At 47.2% G+C, this 17,766-nt stretch overlaps 1 protein-coding gene across 1 annotated transcript in view; it reads left to right on the top strand.

Annotated features, from left to right (window-relative positions):
* Positions 1 to 17,766, top strand: part of vwa8 (von Willebrand factor A domain containing 8) — a 52,217-nt gene that overhangs the window by 2,082 nt on the left and 32,369 nt on the right. Inside the window, exons 3-22 of the mRNA XM_083681446.1 lie at positions 288 to 418; positions 785 to 895; positions 3,721 to 3,888; positions 4,133 to 4,297; positions 4,438 to 4,487; positions 5,302 to 5,410; positions 5,830 to 5,934; positions 6,069 to 6,197; positions 6,799 to 6,933; positions 7,029 to 7,106; positions 8,574 to 8,734; positions 8,822 to 8,935; positions 11,263 to 11,434; positions 11,588 to 11,665; positions 11,759 to 11,874; positions 12,493 to 12,593; positions 12,706 to 12,812; positions 14,097 to 14,168; positions 15,460 to 15,536; positions 17,348 to 17,423. Coding sequence (XP_083537572.1) covers positions 288 to 418; positions 785 to 895; positions 3,721 to 3,888; positions 4,133 to 4,297; positions 4,438 to 4,487; positions 5,302 to 5,410; positions 5,830 to 5,934; positions 6,069 to 6,197; positions 6,799 to 6,933; positions 7,029 to 7,106; positions 8,574 to 8,734; positions 8,822 to 8,935; positions 11,263 to 11,434; positions 11,588 to 11,665; positions 11,759 to 11,874; positions 12,493 to 12,593; positions 12,706 to 12,812; positions 14,097 to 14,168; positions 15,460 to 15,536; positions 17,348 to 17,423 — 2,255 coding nt within the window. The remainder of the gene's footprint in view (positions 1 to 287; positions 419 to 784; positions 896 to 3,720; positions 3,889 to 4,132; positions 4,298 to 4,437; positions 4,488 to 5,301; positions 5,411 to 5,829; positions 5,935 to 6,068; positions 6,198 to 6,798; positions 6,934 to 7,028; positions 7,107 to 8,573; positions 8,735 to 8,821; positions 8,936 to 11,262; positions 11,435 to 11,587; positions 11,666 to 11,758; positions 11,875 to 12,492; positions 12,594 to 12,705; positions 12,813 to 14,096; positions 14,169 to 15,459; positions 15,537 to 17,347; positions 17,424 to 17,766) is intronic.

A 17,766-nucleotide genomic window follows, 5' to 3' on the forward strand; every position in this document is an offset into this window, starting at 1 on the left:
AATGGAGAAAGGGTCCAGCCTCAATACGAATGTCTAACTGTGTCTTGATTAACAATGCTATGTCTGCCATTCTGTCTTAGCCTAACAAAATAACACTGGAATTACATTTATGCTTGCATATATATGTGAGCGGTACACTGGCTGATTGTCTGTGTTCAGTTAGATACATATTGACTGTGTGTGTGTGTGTGTGTGTGTGTGTGTCTGTGTGTCTGTGTGTCTGTGTGTCTGTCTGTCTGTCTGTGTGTGTGTGTGTGTGTGTGTGTGTGTGTGTGTGTGTGTGTTAGTATTGGAGTCTCTGCCCCAGGCTGTGGCTCAGCACCTACGATGGATCATGCAGAAGGACCTGCTGGGACAGGATGTGTTCCTCATAGGCCCCCCAGGACCCATGAGACGCTCTATCGCTATGCAGTACCTGGTGAGTGAACCTGGACACACACATACACACACCCTCTCACATACACACAAAACACACACACACACACACAGACACACACACACACTGGTCCCCTGCAATGATCATTCACAAAGCAGTACTTGGTGAAATTACTAGTGGTCACATTCTGTTTTGAGTAGTAATCATATTTATTCTAATTTCCTCGACGCCTTAACTGTGACCTTTCACCTACATACCAATATCCAGTGTGTCGTCACATCAGAGTACACTCTTATGGAGTTGATGGTTTTAGAAAAGTGAACTGTATGCTGTACCCATTTATTCCGTTATTGCAAAGTGACGTCACCGGTGCTGTGTTCTGAAGCAGTGTGGCCTCTGGTTCCTCAGGAGCTGACCAAGCGTGAGGTGGAGTACGTGGCTCTCTCCAGGGACACGACAGAGACAGATCTCAAACAGAGGAGAGAGATACGAGCAGGCACCGCCTTCTACATTGACCAGGTAAACCATTCCTCCCCTGTCATGGATGTTGTGTTTTTGCCTATTTCGAGTCCGTTTTGACAACATCATGACCTTTTCTTTGTGTTGAATCTGCGTTTTCTAACGTGTCTTATCCTGATATGAAAAGAGGATGGTTTTTTTGCACTGGGTTTTCTGCTTGGTCGTTCTGTGTGATAGGGATATATGAGAGTATCTTGGTGAAATGACCAGCGGGATTTTCCGACTTGATACCACTCCATGAGGATGTTTTCTAATCCAGTCAGCTGATGGCCGTTGATCCATGGGGATGTATTGAAACACACAGCCATAGACCCTGCCCAAGGATTCCGGTTACTGTGGAGACCAGGTCCTCATTAGCAGACGAGATTCCCTCAGGAAGAGCCTCAGATCCCTCTTCCTGTCCCAGGACTCCAGATTATACAGTAGATCCCAGCGCTATTCAATCAAACCCTGTTACCAGTGAAAAGAAGATCATCTTGTGCGGCAAGAATGAACATTTCGAGTAAAATATTATAAAAACAAATTCATTTGTACAGTGTGAAAGAAAAAAGGAAAATTCATTGCATGTTGATTGGAACATGCTTTCTCGCTGCGGAAGAATGAGGAAGAATGTTTGTGTTTCTTTCAGCTCTTATCCCAGATGTTGATTGAATAGTCTCATTTACATGAGGGCTGTGCGGGAGGTCAAAGTGTGTGCTTGTGTTGCTCTAAGTGGCTTTGTAATTAAAAAGGAGATTAAGAAATGAGCCACAGGGCTCTGTGATGTGTATTCCCAATGCTAGTGGAGACCAAAGATATTGTATGTCTCCCATCGTGTTATCTGTTCACTCTTTCTCATGAGCAGTGGCTTTGGGTGTATAGCTCACTATGTGAAACATTGTGGTGATTAATGGTCAGGGGGAATAAGACAAGAAAGGCTCAGACAGATTTAGCATCCCTCCTTCTCCTCTCCCATTGAAAACAACCATCAGGTGACCAACAGCTGAATGATGTTGAAGAACAAAAATCAGATTGCAAGGTGGAGTAACGTCTACCACCCCTCCCCCCCAACCTCTCCTCTCGCTCACCCCTCCCACCTGCCCCCCCCCCCCACCCACCCGTTTTCACCTCTAGCTCACTCTCCCACTTACCCCTGGAAAGAAAACAGGTGTCCATTGTTTCCATGGAAACAGGTCCTGAACGTCTGCACCATTACGGATTTGGCTAATTGGTGTGAACAGTATTCTGTTATGTTTTGTTTGTTCATTTTAATTATAGCTATTTTTCTTTGAGATAAATAATGGATGGTGGTGGTATTTTTGTATGTGTGTTATGGTGGGAGGTGTTGAACAAGGTTGGCAGGGAAAGATATTGTGTGTGCGTGTGTGTGTGTGTTTGGGGGGGGGGGCAGGAAGGCTAGCTGCTGGTGTTTTTGAGAAGATTGGGGATTTTGAGTGTACTTGTGGAGGAAGGGGAAAGTGTGTGTGTGTGTGGGGAGGTGTTAACTAGAACATCAGAGTATTCCTGTGGGTCTTGGGCTCATTCTGAGTCCTATATTCAGGCTTTGTATGTCAGTCCCTCTGCTCTGCAGTCCCCCCCCCTCTCACAGATCTACTCCTCCACAGTCACATTGAGGGAGGATTTAGACTTAGTAACAGGATGGAAATAATCACAGCCTTTCAAACCATCTCCAACCACATGTCCCTCGTTAGGCATGAAGTTATGTAAGATAACCTCAAACCAAGTAGGCTACCCAAACTGCAAATAGCCCAGACTTCATTAGCATTAATAGGTCCTTATCACCTACATTGGATTAAATTACCCATCGAGACCAATGTTCTCTGCCATCGCATTTCAAAATGCAACGCATCTCATTCTTTCTCTTGTTGTTTTATGAGAAGGTTGGCCATTTTCTCTGTGGGGGGGTTTCTTTATGAAAAGTAGAGAAAGTATTTTGAGGGCTATTTTCCTTCCACCAACCCTATTCTCTCTGCTGTGTCACTGACAGATACAGCTCAAGGCCTGGTTGTGGTTTCCCTTCCTCTCGCCATCCTGCGTCACTCACATTTCTAACAATTATCTGATTACAGTGTTACGGCTGAAAATGGACCAGGAGTTAAATATAGAGCATCTGGATCTGACTATAGTTTTATGGCTTTGCTTCCCATACAACCTGCCATGTATTTACATGTGAACCTAATTACATGGCAACTCGCTCTGTGGTCGACCCAGACAGTTAGAGCATCCTGCCTTTGACGTCAGCACTGTTTGATTTCTCTACACACACACACACACACTTACACACACCCACACCCACTCACACACACACACACACACACACACACACACACACACACATACACACACACACACACACACACACACTCTCTCTACCCCTTCCTAACCCAGTAGAATGAACTCTTTTGGTCAGGGCAGAAAATAGCCTCCTCCAAAATAGCCAGACTGTTTTGATCTGTGGTAAGGTCATGTTTAAAGCATCATGAATACAATGCAGAAGGGACATCCTCAGGAAAGCTTTATGGTAGGCCCATATTGTTTAATGGAGCGTGGTGGTTTAAGGTAATGCAGGCTATTGACCTTTGTGTAAATGCTTCTAATGTTAGTGTTGGCTCAACGTTTGGGATTGTGGTAGTGCTTCTATAGTTCAGAAAAACAGCAGAAAACCATGTTGATTTTTGTTGTTGTTGTTGTTCTTGTTCTTGTGGTTTTTAACAGGTCTTATAAACCTGTTCCCCCCACAGTGATGGATGAAAGGATGGATTGCTGGATGTCTTGATTGATTATCTGGCTGTCTTGACTGATCTGTGTATCTGTCTCACCTCTAGTGTGCGGTGCGGGCTGCGACCGAAGGTCGTATCCTTATTCTAGAGGGTCTGGAGAAGGCTGAGAGGAACGTTCTCCCCGTTCTCAACAACCTGCTGGAGAACAGAGAGATGCAGCTGGAGGATGGACGCTTCCTCATGTCAGCCGAGCGATATGACAAACTACTGCAGGTGAGCTCCCCTGTCCCCTAAAAGCTTTAACCAAATGGTAATTGAAGTGGTGTTCTACAGGAATCCCAAAGAAACAAAAAGGTAAATAATAAGTAATTGTTCTTTAATTCACGTTTTACCATATTTTCTCTAGGAAATACATGTACCAGGTAAATTAAAGACCGTTAGAAAACTGTTATTCTCAATGTAAATACAGACTCAGTATGTGTGTAGAAACTTAGTTGGGTACTCCTCTGTTGAGCAGGAGCACACCAAAGAGGAGCTGGACACCTGGAAGATTGTGCGTGTGAGTGAGGACTTCCGGGTCATCGCGCTGGGACTTCCTGTCCCCAAGTACAAGGGGAACCCCCTCGATCCACCCCTCCGCTCCCGCTTTCAGGCCAGAGACATCTACTACCTACCCTTCAAGGTCAGAGCAACGATCTCAGATCAACAAAACCTCCTACAGGCTAGGCGTCAAAGGGGTGTGACCGATTCAGACTGACACACACTCTAGCAGTTGGTGTTTTCTTGTTGACGGATGTTTTATCTGTTGTTGGTTTGTCTCAGGATCAGCTGGAGCTCCTGTACACTGCTGGACCTAATGTGGCAGCTGAAAGGTAAATATGCCTCATTATTATAATCAACGGGTGGTTTGGAATCTCCATTGTTCCAGCGTATCCCGCCCATGATATATGAGACAACATACACATGGCCACGTCCATTCATGAATTGCCATCGTTAACATCGTTACCTAGCTGTTTTCACCATGGACACCATCCCTAGAAACCAGTTCTGGAACTATCAACCAGCGCTTGGGTAGTTTTGATTTAACATGGCAGTCAATACGAATAGAACTAAGGAGCAGAGAACGCCTTCAACTGCACTTGACAACCAGTGTTAAGGTTTTGTTTAAAATGTCCAAAATGTTAAAGATGTTTAAAAATGTATGGTTGGGGAATGAATTTTGCTTTTTAATTCCTGTTAACCCTAGTTGTATAAAAGCAATAAGTCCATGTGTTACGACATTTTTATCATGGCTGTGACGTGGTCTTAACCACGAGGCCAAGCCGAGTGGCGTAGTTCACCACAGCCACGCTAAAAATGTTTTGCTAAAGAATCCCATTACCATATACCATAATAATATGCTCCAGTAAGTTTGAGACTGCAGTGCTATGACAACCTAATAGAGCCTGTCAGCTCCTGTAGACTGGCTCTCCTGACCTGAGGCACAGGGGAAGTTAAAGGCTTGCATGATTAGTCTTCTGTTGAGACATCCTTTCCCCAAGTCTTTGTGTCAAACCTTGTGTCCAAAAACCTTTCTGTTGCACAGTACGTCTGTCAGACGGTAGAACAGCGAAGGTGATGTATTTCTGAAGTGGGTTCTGTCTGTCAGGGTGTTGAGTGACACATGTGCTGTGTTCTCTCTTTCAGGGTGTCCCAGATCCTGTCCTTTGCCACCACTCTCTGCTCTCTGGAGTCATCTAACCTGGGTCTGCCAGATTTCCCTGTAGACAACCTGCCTTCTGCTCTCAGAGTACTGGTGAGAGCCTAACACCAAAACTACACCAACACCGAAACCAGGGCGTACCGCCATGTGGTCCTCTATGGCTCAGTCGGTAGAGCATGGCACTAACAACTCTTAGGTTGTGGGTTTGATTCCCACTGGGACCATATACGTATTCTGAAAAATTTATGCACTCACTGCAATGTAAGTAGCTTTGGATAAAAGCGTGAGCTAAATGGCGTATATTATTAGATTATTAGCTCCGTTAACACCGTTTTCAGGGTGCTGCACCAAGAGCGCGACGTGCTGCAGAGGTGCTGCTTTCGCTTGCTGTTTAACATGCCCCGTCACCGTGATCACCGGGGGTCGTTAAACTGCGCTCGACGTTACAGAGACGTTACACAGTGCCGTAAAACAATCAATCAATAAACCGTTCCCCCCTGTCCTCTATCCAGGATGCCTTCCCCATGTTGTCATCTCAGCAGCTGGTCCAGAGGCTCTACCCTTACCAGAGCATGCTGGGAAAGGAGGGACGCACGGCCGTGGAGGGGGTGCTCAGTGTAAGAAGGACATTGGAAACATGGGTGGCTGTGGTGGAGGCTGTCATACTTGGTTTTGAAGCTGTTGAATGTGCTTTCGTGTTGTGTTGCCGACAACTAAATGTCGATGTTCCTGTGTCCTGCCGTCCCTCCAGCGGTTTGAGCTGATGGACTCGCGGCAGCAGCCCGCTCCCAGTGCCGTCCTCAGGGTGACGCCGGCGAGCGACCAGTCGAGCCAGGCAGACGTCACACTCCGCATCGCTGACAGGGATGTTACCTTCCGGGTGAGACAACCCCTAGCAGTATCCCTACCCCCCTACCCCCCTACCCTAACCCCCCCCCCCCCCCCGTCTTAAACCACAACCTAGTACGGACCAGCAATGAACAGTTGGCTCTACCAATCAGAAGTCATCTTTATCTCTGACCACTACTTTCTCTGTGGATAATGACTCACAGGCTCTCTGTGTCTCTGCTCTTCGTTGTGGTGTCAAATTAAACAAAAACAAAGCAACGTGATTCAGTGTGGGTGGTTTTTGAGGAGTTAGCTAAGTTCAAAGAGAGGCTCTCGTCAGCTCCGTGGCGTCTAGCCAAGGAAATTATGTCGTAATCATCGGTTCTCTAAAAATGTTCTTTGGTGTGTTCAACTTTCGTGAGGCCCCAAATCTGCTAGATTACAGGAGATGCGGAAATGCGTAATATGGATTAAAAGATGAATTTTTCTTCCTGTTACATTATTATGCATCAGATACGTTGATATGAACTTGCGTCACTCTTTCTGTTTCACTGTTTCCTTTAACATGGCTGAAGCAGGGCCATGTTTAGAGACTGGTCAAAGACAGTGGTTGTGTCGTGGCAAAGTCAATAATTGACACCATTGATGTACAGGTCCCAGCAGGCACCAGGGCGCCCCGTCCTCCCAACAGTAGCCCGTCCTTCATCAGCACCCCAAGCCACGCCCAGTTGCTGGCTGAGATGATGCAGTCACACATGGTGAAAGACATGTGTCTGATTGGAGCCAAGGTAACACACACACACACACTCACACACACACACACACACACACACACACACAGTCAAAGATATATTACATTATAATTTTGGTTTATGTCTTGCAGGGATGTGGCAAGTCAGTCATTGCCAGAGAGTTTGCCGAGATGCTGGGCTACAACATGGAGCCTATAATGCTGTACCAGGTAAGAAGAGAAAACTTCAGGTCCCCCCACAGCTCTGTGTGTGTGTGAGCGCTCTCTTGCTCACATGTTGCATGTGTGTTGGGAAAAATAACCAAACCCCTGGCAGGGGATTCATTGGTCAAAACCGCATCACTGGAATATCGGATGTCTTGTCCTGTGATGTCATGGAGGAGGGATCACCCTGCGGTCTTTCCACCAATTGGACAAGAGGAGGGGCGGATGCACTCTGTACAAAGGGGAAGGGGTATTTTTGAAGAAGAAAACGTCCTTAAATAGAAGTGCTTTCATCGAGAAGAAGACTTTTCTATTTAAGGGGTTAGACACATTCTACAGTAGACGATACATTCAATATGGTACTACGATGACCTAATGATATTGTTGTCAGGGTCGTTCAATGTTGTAGTGTGTGTGTGTGTGTGTGTGTGTGTGTGTGTGTGTGTGTGTGTGTGTGTGTGTGTGTGTGTGTGTGTGTGTGTGTATAGATGACATGTGTTGGAGGAGTGTGTAGATGGAGATATTGAGTGAAGTCAGACAGGAGCCTGGCTCTGGGAGAGATCCCTGCCTGCTACAGCATCTGGCTCTCATCAGACTCAGAGAGGCCTGGGCTTCAATCACTCTGTCTGGGGCTACCTAGAGAGCAGGGGAAACTCTGCTGTTGTGGCTTCAGGTAGTAAAACTGTGTGTGTGTGTGTGTGTGTGTGTGTGTGTGTGTGTGTGTGTGTGTGTGTGTGTGTGTGTGTGTGTGTGTGTGTGTGTGTGTGTGTGTGTGTGTGTCTGTCAGTAGACATTCAAAGAATTCCATTGGCTTGGTCAGGAGCGTGCAGGAAGTGGATGTTGTGTGTCTGTGTGTGTCTGTGTGTGTCTGTGTGTGTGTGTGTGTGTGTGTGTGTGTGTGTGCATGCGTGCGCGCATCACGCTGAAGCTATTTTTAACTCCCAGGTCAAGGGTTATGGTGCTCAGGGAAATGCGGAATTCTGTGGCGCAATTCATCTCGTCAACTCTGAAAATCCATGTACATCCATCACCAACAGCTCCCTGACATTCTAAAGATTTTGCTATGTAGCTGTAAAAAAAGAATAAAAGATTGAAAAATGTTCTTTCCAGGACACAAAGAGAATAATTTCATTTTTGTTGCCCTGTCTCTCCACCAGATGTGAAATGGGGTTAGTGTTTGTGTCATGTAAATAGAATTATTTTTTATTTTTGAAGCTCTCTGTATTCAGTATACCGGTAACTGGATGTATTATGCCATTATGAGTCAGATATGATGTTTTGATTGAGTTATGTCATTAAGCTGCTTTCTGTTCACGGCTCATTGATGGACTTGATCAGACAGTGGACAGACAGAGGGGTCACTGACCTCACACACTCTCTCTCTCTCTCTCCCCCCCCCCCCCCATCCTTCATCTTCATCTCCATCTCCATCTCTCTCCACCCCCCCCCCCCCCCCCCCCCCTCTCTCTCTAGGATATGACAGCCAGAGACCTGTTGCAGCAGAGGTATACTCTGCCAAACGGAGACACGGCCTGGAGAGCCTCCCCGTTGGTTACTGCTGCCCAGGAGGGCAAGCTACTACTGCTGGACGGCATCCACAGGGTTAACCTGGGAACACTGGCAGTGCTATCCAGGTACACACACTCACACACTCACACACACACACACACACACACACACACCCTACATGACACATTCTTACATTGTGTGTTGTGCCCCAGGCTACTACACGACCGGGAGTTGTCTCTGTATGACGGGACCAGGCTGCTGAGGTGGGATAGATACCTGGCTCTGAAAGAAGACCTACAGCTCTCTGACGTACAGCTACAGGAGAGGTACTCTACTCTACTCTACTCTACTCTACTCTACTCTACTCTACTTCAGTCTACTGTCCAGCATTGATGTTCACTTCAAATCCTGGGTGTTGCACAGGAAGTCACACGAGGCTCTACAGCAGGAAACAACAGCTAACACAATGCTATACCGGTTTTGTCACTTCCTGTGTGGCGTAGTCTCTCGTTCCCATGCATTCTAGGGCCCTGGGAAGGTGTGTGTGTGTGTGTGTGTGTGTGTGTGTGTGTGTGTGTGTGTGTGTGTGTGTGTGAGAGAGTGAGTGAGAGAGAGGTGATGTGATGTTAGGCGACATGACAGTCTAACGGAGTGTTTCACACCACAGCATGTTAATCAGTCTGCCAGGACTGGAGCCATCGCTGTGTGTGTGTGTGTGAGAGAGGGAGAGGGAGATCATTTTAACTTAACAAATTGATTGACATTTTACTTCCCCTTGACTCACACACACATCACTCATACCTCCTGAGTCAGGTGTCTGACAGAGCATTTAAATGATAGGGTGTGTAATGTCTGAGGTGTTGATTAAGCGGCCCTGACGTCATCATACCTAGCAGTGATTCCCCAGCAATGGTTCCCACAGGCCATTAACAGCCTAACACACACACACAAACAAACACACACACACACACACACACACACACACACACACACACACACACACACACACAGTTTTACTCTACTCCTCAGAACTTGAACCTCACCTCCTGAAAGTTCAGAAGCTACTGTCCACACACGGACAAACTGTCCAATCAGCAGGCCCTGTGGCTAATCCAGTCAGACCTATGACCTCCAGCCAGGCCTGTGTTCTCCAGCTCAGCAGACAGTGGGAAGTGTATCTGTGTCAGAGGTCACTATCAGGGGTATTAATACATCTGTGATCTGTGGAGAGAGAAGTAGGGTAGGGGGCGGCAGAGGGAGAGAGTCAAGAGGAAGAGGGGAGGGGGACACACACAGTAGAGCAAGAGGACACACATGAGGCAGTGAAGGAGGATACAAATAGAGAAAGAAAGGGGGGGGGGGGTGAAGAAACAGGGAAGGGATTAGAGAGAGAGAGAGAGAAAGAAAGAGGGAGGCTGATTTTGATGATATTATTGCTGGTTGTTGGCAGGACAACTGTGTTTATCTTTGTCTGTGATCCATGTCTTTCACTCTGACGTTTCCATTCCGTGATTCTGGAATATCCCAAAGACTGTGTGTCATGCCACGGGGAAGGACAACACATGGTCATTGTCGATTGGCTGGTCCCCTTAGAGATGACATTTAAACTTCAAAAACATGTGAGAGAAATAAAATGTCCAGAAGAAGATTGCTACAGTACCACACACATAGGGCTCAATCCTGCTCTTTCCATTGACATCATTACATGATTATTAACATGAAAGAGCAAGGCTTATGAATTTGTCGGGATTTGGCCTACAGAATTTCCCAGTAACCCCCCCCCCCCCCCCCTTCACCACTGTGTGACCTTAGATGACCTCTGTGACCCCAACGGAGCAGGACACTGGTTGTGTGGACTATTCAGGTTAGCATGCTATGAGACCCCGTCAGATAGGATTTACCCTATAGTTTTTATCCTGTTTCACCAATAAATTCAAATATAAAAATGTACCTGAAGATATGGACTACTAGGAATACAGTTTGTTAGTCTGGTAAGTGAGGTGATATGAGTTTGGCTTCTTGTTTATCTTTGCGTTGACTGTATAGACCAAAAAGGCCACGTCCACCTACCCAGTAATGAAGCGGCATCGTGCGTACGTGTGCATGTACAGTAGAGAGCCCCACCTAGGCTGGTAGGAAGGATGTTTGTGGCGGCCCGTCTGGGTTGAAATAAACCCACTTCCTCTTCCTCTGTTTTTGCGGCTCAGACACGTGCGTGTGTGTCTGTGTCTGCGTGTGTGTGTGTCTGTGTGTGTAAATAGCCATAGCTAGCTGTCTGTTTGTATCAGAGGGCAACACAGCCAGCAGTCACACTGATGTCAGAAGCGATACTCCCAGTTGTGACAGAGATCAGAGAGGACACACACTCTCACAGCCACTGACATATATGTGCACAATTCCTTTTGACAGAGTAATGAAACCTGCTCCTGATGGAGTGTATCTGCCATGAATGGAACTACTTTTCGGTATTCAAAACCAAACCTACAGTATACAGAGGCTCACTGTCTAGACATTCCTCAGTGAATGTTTCTTAATTGTGTGTGTGTGTGTGTGTGTGTGTGTGTGTGTGTGTGTGTGTGTGTGTGTGTGTGTGTGTGTGTGTGTGTGTGTGTGTGTGTGTGTGTGTGTGTGTGTGTGTGTGTGTGTGTGTCAGGTCTATCTTCCCCATCCACCCGTCGTTCCGTGTGGTGGCCCTGGCAGAGCCCCCTGTGGTGGGCAGCAGCAGCGGGCAGCAGTGGCTGGGACCAGAGCTACTCACCATGTTCCTCTACCACTCTGTTACACCCATGGGCAAGGCAGAGGAGACCAGCCTGATACAAGGACTGGTGAGACACAGAACACACACACAGAACACATACACACACTCCAACACTCCACAGAGGTGGAGTGTATACATCCACTTATTCACCCATCTCTCTTTCTCTCTCTCTCTCTCTCTCTCTCTCTCTCTCTCACTCTCTCTCTCTCTCTCTCTTCAGACTCCGAATGTTCCTAAAGAGGCGGTGGAACAGCTGCTGCACCTCACACACAGCCTCCGACAGACCAACGACCCTACGGTAAGAAAGTGGTTGTGTGTGTGTGGTTGTGTGTGTGTGTGTGGTTGTGTGTGGTTGTGTGTGTGCTGACCATCTCGTTGACTGTCTCTGCAGGCCCAGTCCCTAGCCTCCTCTCTCTCTACCAGACAACTGTTGAGAATCTGTCGCCGTCTCTCTCAATACCCAGAGGAAAGCATCGCTCATGCTGTGAACAAGGCCTGCTTGTCCAGGTACACACACACACACACACACACACACACACACACACACACACGTGCTATAGCGGCGGTCGGCAACCTTTTGGATGTAGCGTGCCAGTTTTTTTCTTCTTTTTTTCCAAACAGCCCTGCGTGCCAACGAGATTTCTACATTAACATCGTAATGATAACTTCATTATGATGAAGCCTAAATTATGCTGCAGTCTGATTGCGTTCCATGAATAAAGTGCTTTAAACTTTAGACGAACTCTGCGCTGCTGTGGTGCTAGAAATGATCAAAGTGGGTTGTTCTTTTGACTGTGAGTGTCCCGCCCGCTTGATGTATAAACCGAATCTGATCACTCTGATCACTCTCTCTCTCTCTCTCTCTCTCTCTCTCTCTCTCTCTCTCTCTCTCTCTCTGTGTCTCTCATATATATATATACAGTACCAGTCAAAAGTAAATATATATATTTCTTACCATTTATTGTTGTACATCTTGTGGTTCAGGTCTGTATACTGTATGTATAAAACAAACCCTAAGATAAGGTCATGCTTTTCTCTGAGTACTAGCTGTGTGTGTGTGTGTGTGTGTCTGTGTGTGTGTGTGTGTGTGTGTGCGTGTGCGTGTATGCGTCTATGCGTCTGCAGGTTCCTGCCCAGTCTGGCTCGTGCCTCTCTCCAGAAGAACCTGGCCAACTGCTCCATACAGGACACAGCAGACCCTGCTCAACACACCCGGGACCACAGCTGTGAGTGACACACACACACACACACACACACACACACACACACACACACACACACACACAGCGGAAGGCCACGTCTATCTTGCATCCTTTCTCTCTGTCTGTCTCTGTCTAGGCACAGTAAGTGACGGTGTGTTGACCATCGGCAGTGTGTCTGCCCCGGTCTACAACCCCGACGAGAAGATGAAGGTCCCGGATGTCCTCTTCTACGACAACAAACAGGTAACACCACCACCGTGTGCATCTTACGTCTTACACGATTCACGTGATTCAAAAACGTAAATAAGAATCATTCCCGCTCACTAGACGTGGAGCTGAGAACCTCTACCGTAGCTCGCCCTGAGCTCCTCTACCTCTCTCTCCCTGGAGGTTAGGTTTCTGGTTTTCCCCCCGTGGCGGCATATGATGATATTTCATTATTCGGGATTTGGACGCCTCTCTCATAAAAGCATTTTCATTTTCCCTGGCTAAGCTTCTTACTCTTAGCCCCTCATCAGAAAGGAATCAGAGAGAGATGATAATCTCAACCCTGGACATGTAATCTAGTCGAGGTGTAATTCTGTTCTGATTCCTGTTATTGATGAGCTTTGGTTTTCTAGGCAGCTAATCATCATTTAATGGAGTTAGAGTGTGTGTGTGGGTGGGTGGGTGGTCGGTCCGTGGGTTGGGTGGGTGGGTGGGTTGGCTGGGCGCATATGAGTGTGTTCTCTAGGTGTGTGTGTGTGTGTGTGTGTGTGTGTGTGTGCGCGTGTGTGTGTGGGTGGGTGCGCGCACAGAATTATTGTGTGAAAGAGAGTGATGGTGTCCTGCTAAAACCCTTTTATCCACCCAGGCAACGCAGTGGCTGCCTGACAAACACTAGCCTCACCCTCATAGAAGCAACCGATACAGACAGTAGCGCTTTCGGTTGGGTTTTTGTTCCAAGCCATTTTAGGGTTTCCAAAGAAAAAGAGATCCACAGATATTGATAAGGAAACATGACTTGGCTTGTACATTGTTTTGGGGAATTGAGCTGCTAGAAACCCAGCTCAATAGTTAGCATATTGTCCCCCTGAATATGATACACAGACCCTAGTTGACCCTGGTCATGACCTAGATCTATCCCCTTGCTGCTCTCTCTCTCTCTCTCTCTCTCTCTCTCTCTCTCTCTCTCTCTCCTTCCCACCATCTCTCCATCCCTTTTCCATTCCTCCCCTGCTGTGCCAGAACAGAAGGAGAGAGGGGGAGGAGGGGGAGGAGAAAGAGTGTTAGATGTTGCTTGCCCCACTTTGCAATGACCTGTTTTCTGTTCTGTCTTCTGCTCGCAGCTCTTCTGCCTACTCTTTCTGCCTTTAGACTTCTCTCCTATCCAGGGTCTTTGAATATACTTTTGTTGTCTGAATTCCCATCATTATAAATCTGGCGCAGAATGGTGTTTTTTTTAAGAGCAGGTTGAAATTCACGGTTGAAGTTGAATTCAGTTGATTGACAGACATGTTTGTCTCTGTCTCTGTCTCTCTCCTGCAGCACTTAATGGTAATGGAGGACATGCTCAAAGACTTCCTGTTAGGAGAGCACCTCCTATTGGTTGGAAACCAGGTAAGTGACCTTTTAATGGCAGCACACACAAAGTACCCCCTACAATGCTTCTATTCTCTAGTTATTGTACATTGAAACCAAGCCTTACACGGATGGGTCATGTAACTGAGGGGAAAAAGCCTGCATAGATAAAGCAGAGATTTGTAGTAGGTTTCTGTGAATTGGGTCACTGTAGACAGCTCTGGTTGATGTGTGTGTGTGTGTGTGTGAGGGGGGGGGGCTGGGGCCTGGGGCCTATGATGAAACAGTCTCTCTCTGTCCCCATCTCCTCCTCCACCCTCCAGCTCAGACAGAGTGGACACTCAGCCTCCCACGCCGCCCCCCCCTCCCCCCCTCCCTAGTGGACGCCCTGTGCCCTTCACAGGGCCTGAGGATGGTGGAGGAGGGAGAGATGGATGGATGGATGGATGGAGGGAGGGAGGGAGTGGGCAAGGGCCCTAGGGTGTGAGTGTAGGGAGCGAGTGGACAAGCTGTAGCCTTGGCAGGGCCCAGGGGAGTTGGTGAGTGGGCGAGTGGTGAGATGAGAAGTGTCAGGTCGGGTTATCAGATGCCTGACAGACACGCTCTGGGCCCCACCAGACATTTCAACGGGAGATGTCTCGTTGGAGAGTCAACTCCGAAGCTGACGCTTCTGTGTTCTGACAAGGCTAGTCTATTCTAGGTCTCCCTGTTACACGATATTGTTTTAAATCCAATAAATGATTGTTTTTCTTTTTCCAAACCCAGATTCTAGATGAGTGTTCATAATTGCGATATACACTCACCGGCCACTTTATTAGGTACACCTTGCTAGTACCGGGTTGGACCCCCTTTTGCCTTCAGAACTGCCTTAATTCTTTGTGGCATAGATTCAACAAGGTGCTGGAAACATTCCTCAGAGATTTTGGTCCATATTGACATGATAGCATCACACAGTTGCTGCAGATTTGTCGGCTGCACATCCATGATGCGAATCTCCCGTTCCACCACATCCCAAAGGTGCTCTATTGGATTGAGCACCTTTCTTCCCCATTCTGATGCTCGGTTTGAACTTCAGCAGGTCATCTTGGCCATGTCTACATGCCTAAATGCATTGAGTTGCTGCCATGTGATTGGCTGATTAGATATTTGCGTATTATTTGCGTATATTAACGAGCAGTTCAGCAGGTGTACCTAATAAAGTGGCCGGTGAGTGTATGTGTTTGTTTATGTGTGTGTTTTGTTAAAGTGTGTGCTTGTGTATGTGTGTGTGTGTGTGTTAATGTGTGCTCACTGCTCATGTGTGCACGGGTGCCTGTGTGTATTCTCACAGGGTGTGGGGAAGAACAAGGTTGTGGACAGATTCCTGCATCTCCTGAACAGGCCCAGAGAGTACCTGCAGCTCCACAGGTAAGGTTAGAAGGGTCAAAGGTTAGAGGGTAAAGGGCCAGGTATGTTATTGTCATAGACTGACTCAATTTCTCTTGTTTTGGTGTATTTTTGTGATCTCCAAATGTGGAGATGATTGTCGTATTTGTCGTCCATTAAATCCCTCGTGTGTTTTCGATACCAGTACGCTTTTAACGGCAGACCAAACCACTGACCCATATCTGGTAGTGATGCGTTTTGGTGCTTCATTGAGTCACCACACGGTTCTATTTTTACCGACATCCAAATAAATAATATTGCAAAAACAGCGAGGGAACATTTTCCACAGCTAACGTGGGTTCCTTTTTGCTTTTAGATGTGTTTTATACTGTATGTTCTGTGTGTGGGAGTCTTGTGTGTTTGTGCCAAAGCAACTGGATCATGACCTAACATCAGGAATGGAGCAGGTGGAGGGGCTCATTGTAAATGCATGGAATGGAATGATAAATGATACCATTCCTCATTCCATTCCATTCCATTCCATGCATTACAATGAGCCCGCCCTTCGGATTTCAATGATACCATTCCTCACTCCATTCCATACATTACAATGAGCCCGCACCCTCCGATTTCTCCCTCCACCAACCTTCACAGGGAGAGAGTCATATCTATGAAAAGGTGTGAGAAGCAGTCTCCTTCACTACCCTGCCTGGCTGTGCCTCCTATCCAAGGGTGTTATGGACTATTTCTGTCCCCAGGAAATGAGGACAGCAGTCTCCAGGCCAAGAGAACTATAGAATGTGTTAGAACATGGACCTGCATGAAGGGCTTCTATAAATGGCTGACTAACCCACCTAGAGAGAATGAGGTCGCAGTCGCCCCCCGTCTTCTACCGCTGCTATGGCTATTGATCTGGACATACGCTCACACACACACACACCACTGAGGTGTGTGTGTGTGGGGTGGGGTGGGGGGGGGGTGAGAGAAGGAGGAGAGGGTCAGTTGAGTGGTCGCTCAGCTGCGAATGTTAAGAGGATCATTCAAGGTTGTGATAGGTGCTGTAGTGCTGTATGAGACAGAGAGAGAGGGAGAGGGAGAGGGAGAGGCTTATTATGTGAAGCCATCCATACAGTGTGTGACAGATGAGGGCTTTGTCCAGGGAGCGAGATGACAATAAGACAGATGGAGGGTCAGTACAGTTCGCTATGATGCCTCTCTGCTTGACTGGTTCATGTCGGTCGTCAATCAGAGAATGGCGCTGGATGAGGTTCTCTCATCTAAACCTCTGTCTGCAGGTGAGGGAGTCTAGAATTTATATTGTCCATGGAGCATGATGATGATGATGGTGATGAGAGGAAATTATAGCGTGATGGTCATCGTGATCTCAATTGTGATCTCAATCGTTTTTTTATTTTTTTATTTTTTTATCCAAGGCATCTCCAGCTCTACGCTGAGAATCTGCCTCTCTTTTAGTGTCTCTGTAGTTTCTCAAAGTCGAGTGAAAGGCAGAGCTGAGCAGTGCAGCGCTGGGCAGGGCTGTATGGAGATGTGGCCTGGTTAGCTACTATAGCGCAAGGCTAATATTAGACCAGAGCTGCGGTGGCATTGGGGATTCTCCCTGTCAGTGAGTCTACAGAGATGTCTCAGAAAGATGACTGAAAAACAGCCCGCCCATTACATGAAACTAGGACACACTCTGGGTCACACACCGTGATAGGATAGGGCAGTGTTTGTCTCAGCCCTTTTCTCTGTCTGTGTCTGTGTCTGTGTCTGTGTCTGTCTGTGTCTGTGTCTGTCTGTGTGTGTCTGTGTCTGTGTCTGTGTCTGTGTAACGCTCCTCTGTCCCCTCCCAGAGATACTACAGTCCAGACTCTGACCCTGCAACCCTCAGTCAGAGACGGCATCATTGTGTATGAAGACTCACCATTGGTCAGTACCACTGCATCACAGCCCACGTACTGTAATACACACCACACACACACACACACATACAATAGCACCCTCACCATTGGTCAGCACAACTGCATCACAGCCCACGTAACACACACACATAACACACACCAGTAACACACTTGAAGACCCCACCTCCTGGTGAGAGAGAGAGACCTACTTTCTCCTGCAGATCACCCAGACACTCTACGTATCTCACAACACAACACAGCACATACCAGCTGCTCATTTATACACATAACACCTCATAACACCGTTACATACACTGGCGTCTCAGGCTGTTATGTGATGTAATGTAGTACCTTTTAACACATAACACGCC

Source organism: Argentina silus, assembly GCF_951799395.1.
Source record: "Argentina silus genome assembly, chromosome: 12".
Lineage (NCBI taxonomy): Eukaryota > Metazoa > Chordata > Actinopteri > Argentiniformes > Argentinidae > Argentina > Argentina silus.